This window comes from Triticum urartu, chromosome 3A (assembly GCF_056163025.1).
Source record: "Triticum urartu cultivar PI428250 chromosome 3A, HENAU_Tu73, whole genome shotgun sequence".
In the NCBI taxonomy this organism is placed as follows: Eukaryota; Viridiplantae; Streptophyta; class Magnoliopsida; order Poales; family Poaceae; genus Triticum; species Triticum urartu.
In genome coordinates this window covers 27587035-27589025 of record NC_141875.1, presented here as the reverse complement: position 1 = coordinate 27589025, position 1991 = coordinate 27587035, and the positions used below count along the sequence as shown (strand labels likewise).

At 51.1% G+C, this 1991-nt stretch overlaps 1 protein-coding gene across 1 annotated transcript; it reads left to right on the top strand.

Annotated features, from left to right (window-relative positions):
- The first annotated feature begins 356 nt into the window (after positions 1-356).
- On the top strand, positions 357-1376 carry LOC125547747 (uncharacterized). Its single transcript, XM_048711538.2, has one exon. The coding sequence runs from the start codon at positions 508-510 to the stop codon at positions 982-984; it is 477 nt and encodes a 158-aa protein (XP_048567495.1). The 5' UTR covers positions 357-507; the 3' UTR covers positions 985-1376.
- The last annotated feature ends 615 nt before the right edge of the window (positions 1377-1991 follow it).

Below are 1991 nucleotides of genomic sequence, written 5' to 3'. Positions count from 1 at the left end.
CCGCGGCATCTTTGCTGCCTCCGGAATCGATCGTCGATACTGCCGCGGCGCGGCACCGCCGGCCACGATGCGTCGTGCTCGCCGCCCACCACCCTGATTTGACTGGAGGGAGCACGACCCCGACACGATAACACCACCACCACTGTGCTCAAGCCGGAGTTGTCGACCCGAAGACGTGCCTCCCGGTGAAGAGAAGACGCGCTTCAGAAGGTGTTGGACGAACCTGATCTCTGTAGATCGGGACCTGCACTGGGGTGGCGAGGGAGAAGTGTGAACCCGGACTCTGCTTTTCCTAGGCCAAGGCTCCACACACGTCGCGTCCAGCACGAGCTCGTCGTCCCAGCACCCGGAGCATATATACCCCTACCACTACCACTACCACCACCACCACTACCACCACTACTCGGTGCACATCCAATCCAGATAGTCTTGTCCAGTCTAGTGAAGTGCAAACAAAGAAAACAGAAAGAGGCAGCCAGGAAGTCGAGTCGCCACTCGCCAGCAAGAATGTGCTTCGAGTTCAGCTCCTGTTTCGGCGGCGGCAGGACGGACGACTACGGCGGCGAGCGGTCCAGCCATGGCGGCTGCGGCGGCCGTCGCCACGGCCGCAGGGGGTACGGCGAGAACAGGAGCGGCTACAACGCCACCGCCGCCGACCACAAGCCGGACGCGGCCTACGACCACCAGCGGGCTCTTGATGAGCAGGGGCACAAGGCCCACCATGACGTCGCGGGGAAACCTGACCACGCCGCCGTGGTCGCCGGCGCCGGTGGCCACGGCTATTACGCCGCCTACGCACCAGACAAGGCCCATGACGCACCGAAGCTTCCTGCGTGGCACAACAAGGTTGTCGACGACGCCGGCTACGCCTACAACACGGCGCGCCTCCGCCATCAGGCTGCTCCTGATCATAGGGAGCATGCGCACGCCGCCATGGATTACCACCACTACCCAAGCACTACTACCACTCTTGTAAGGTACTAGGTACTACTGTAGTCGTTAGGATTAGCTAGCATGGCAGTTCATCAATCCCTCCCTCCACTTAAACACCGCCTCTGCTTCTGTTCTATCAGGTAGCTCTGTTTTTCTCCTCTGTTTTTTGTTGCTCTTTGGATTTTCATCAGTCTTTTCATCTGCTCAAACTGAAAAGGCACCTGGAAAAGTTTGTGAGATTCAGCAGCCAGGGTGCTTGGATTTTTATCAGAGCCTCCATGTTTTTGTCCATGGATGTGCGGCACAAGTTCCAGCTCCAGGAAGCTTTTGTCAGTCGGTCTCCGTACTTCCTTGCCTGTAATTTTGCTTTGGCTGCTTTCTTCTTGTAGCATATAATCAAGTGAAAGAAAACATTTCTGAGATCTCAGATGATTCCCCATTTCTACCCTTGCTATGTGCATGTGTGTGGCTTCGCTGTCTTTTTATCATTCACCTAGTTCCAGGGCTTTAAGTCTCTCATGAATATTTATTCATTCTGATTGGTCTGATCCCAGAAACATTCTGAAGCACTGAAACCGCAACGGCTTGAACAACAGCGATCATCATATTTTTGTCTGTTGGCACCTCATCTACTGCTTGCGATACACCACCACAATTTGTATAAACCCTGAAGAATCATACTTGCTCAACATATTACCAGGTCCTAAAGCAGTATAATGATTTATTTCAAAGAAAGGTTCACCCTGATTTCCATTGGAAAAAACCAAATTTTAGTACAAAGTCCCGAGAATGAATTTGTATAACGATGTGTTTTCTATTCTTTTTTCCTAACAAACCGCACATGTGTTTCTGACGCCATAAATAGCTGTTTTTCCGGGAGGTTCATGACATCATGCCTCCACTGGAGGTTAAAATAAAGTTCTAAAACGATATGAGTTGTCTGAATTAATTAGTGTTAAAATGATGCATGAAAATGAAGAAAGTATGGAAACTGATATTTTTCGATCTCATATTCACATGACACTAGTCATGACTAAGTCCAGTGAAATGATTGATTG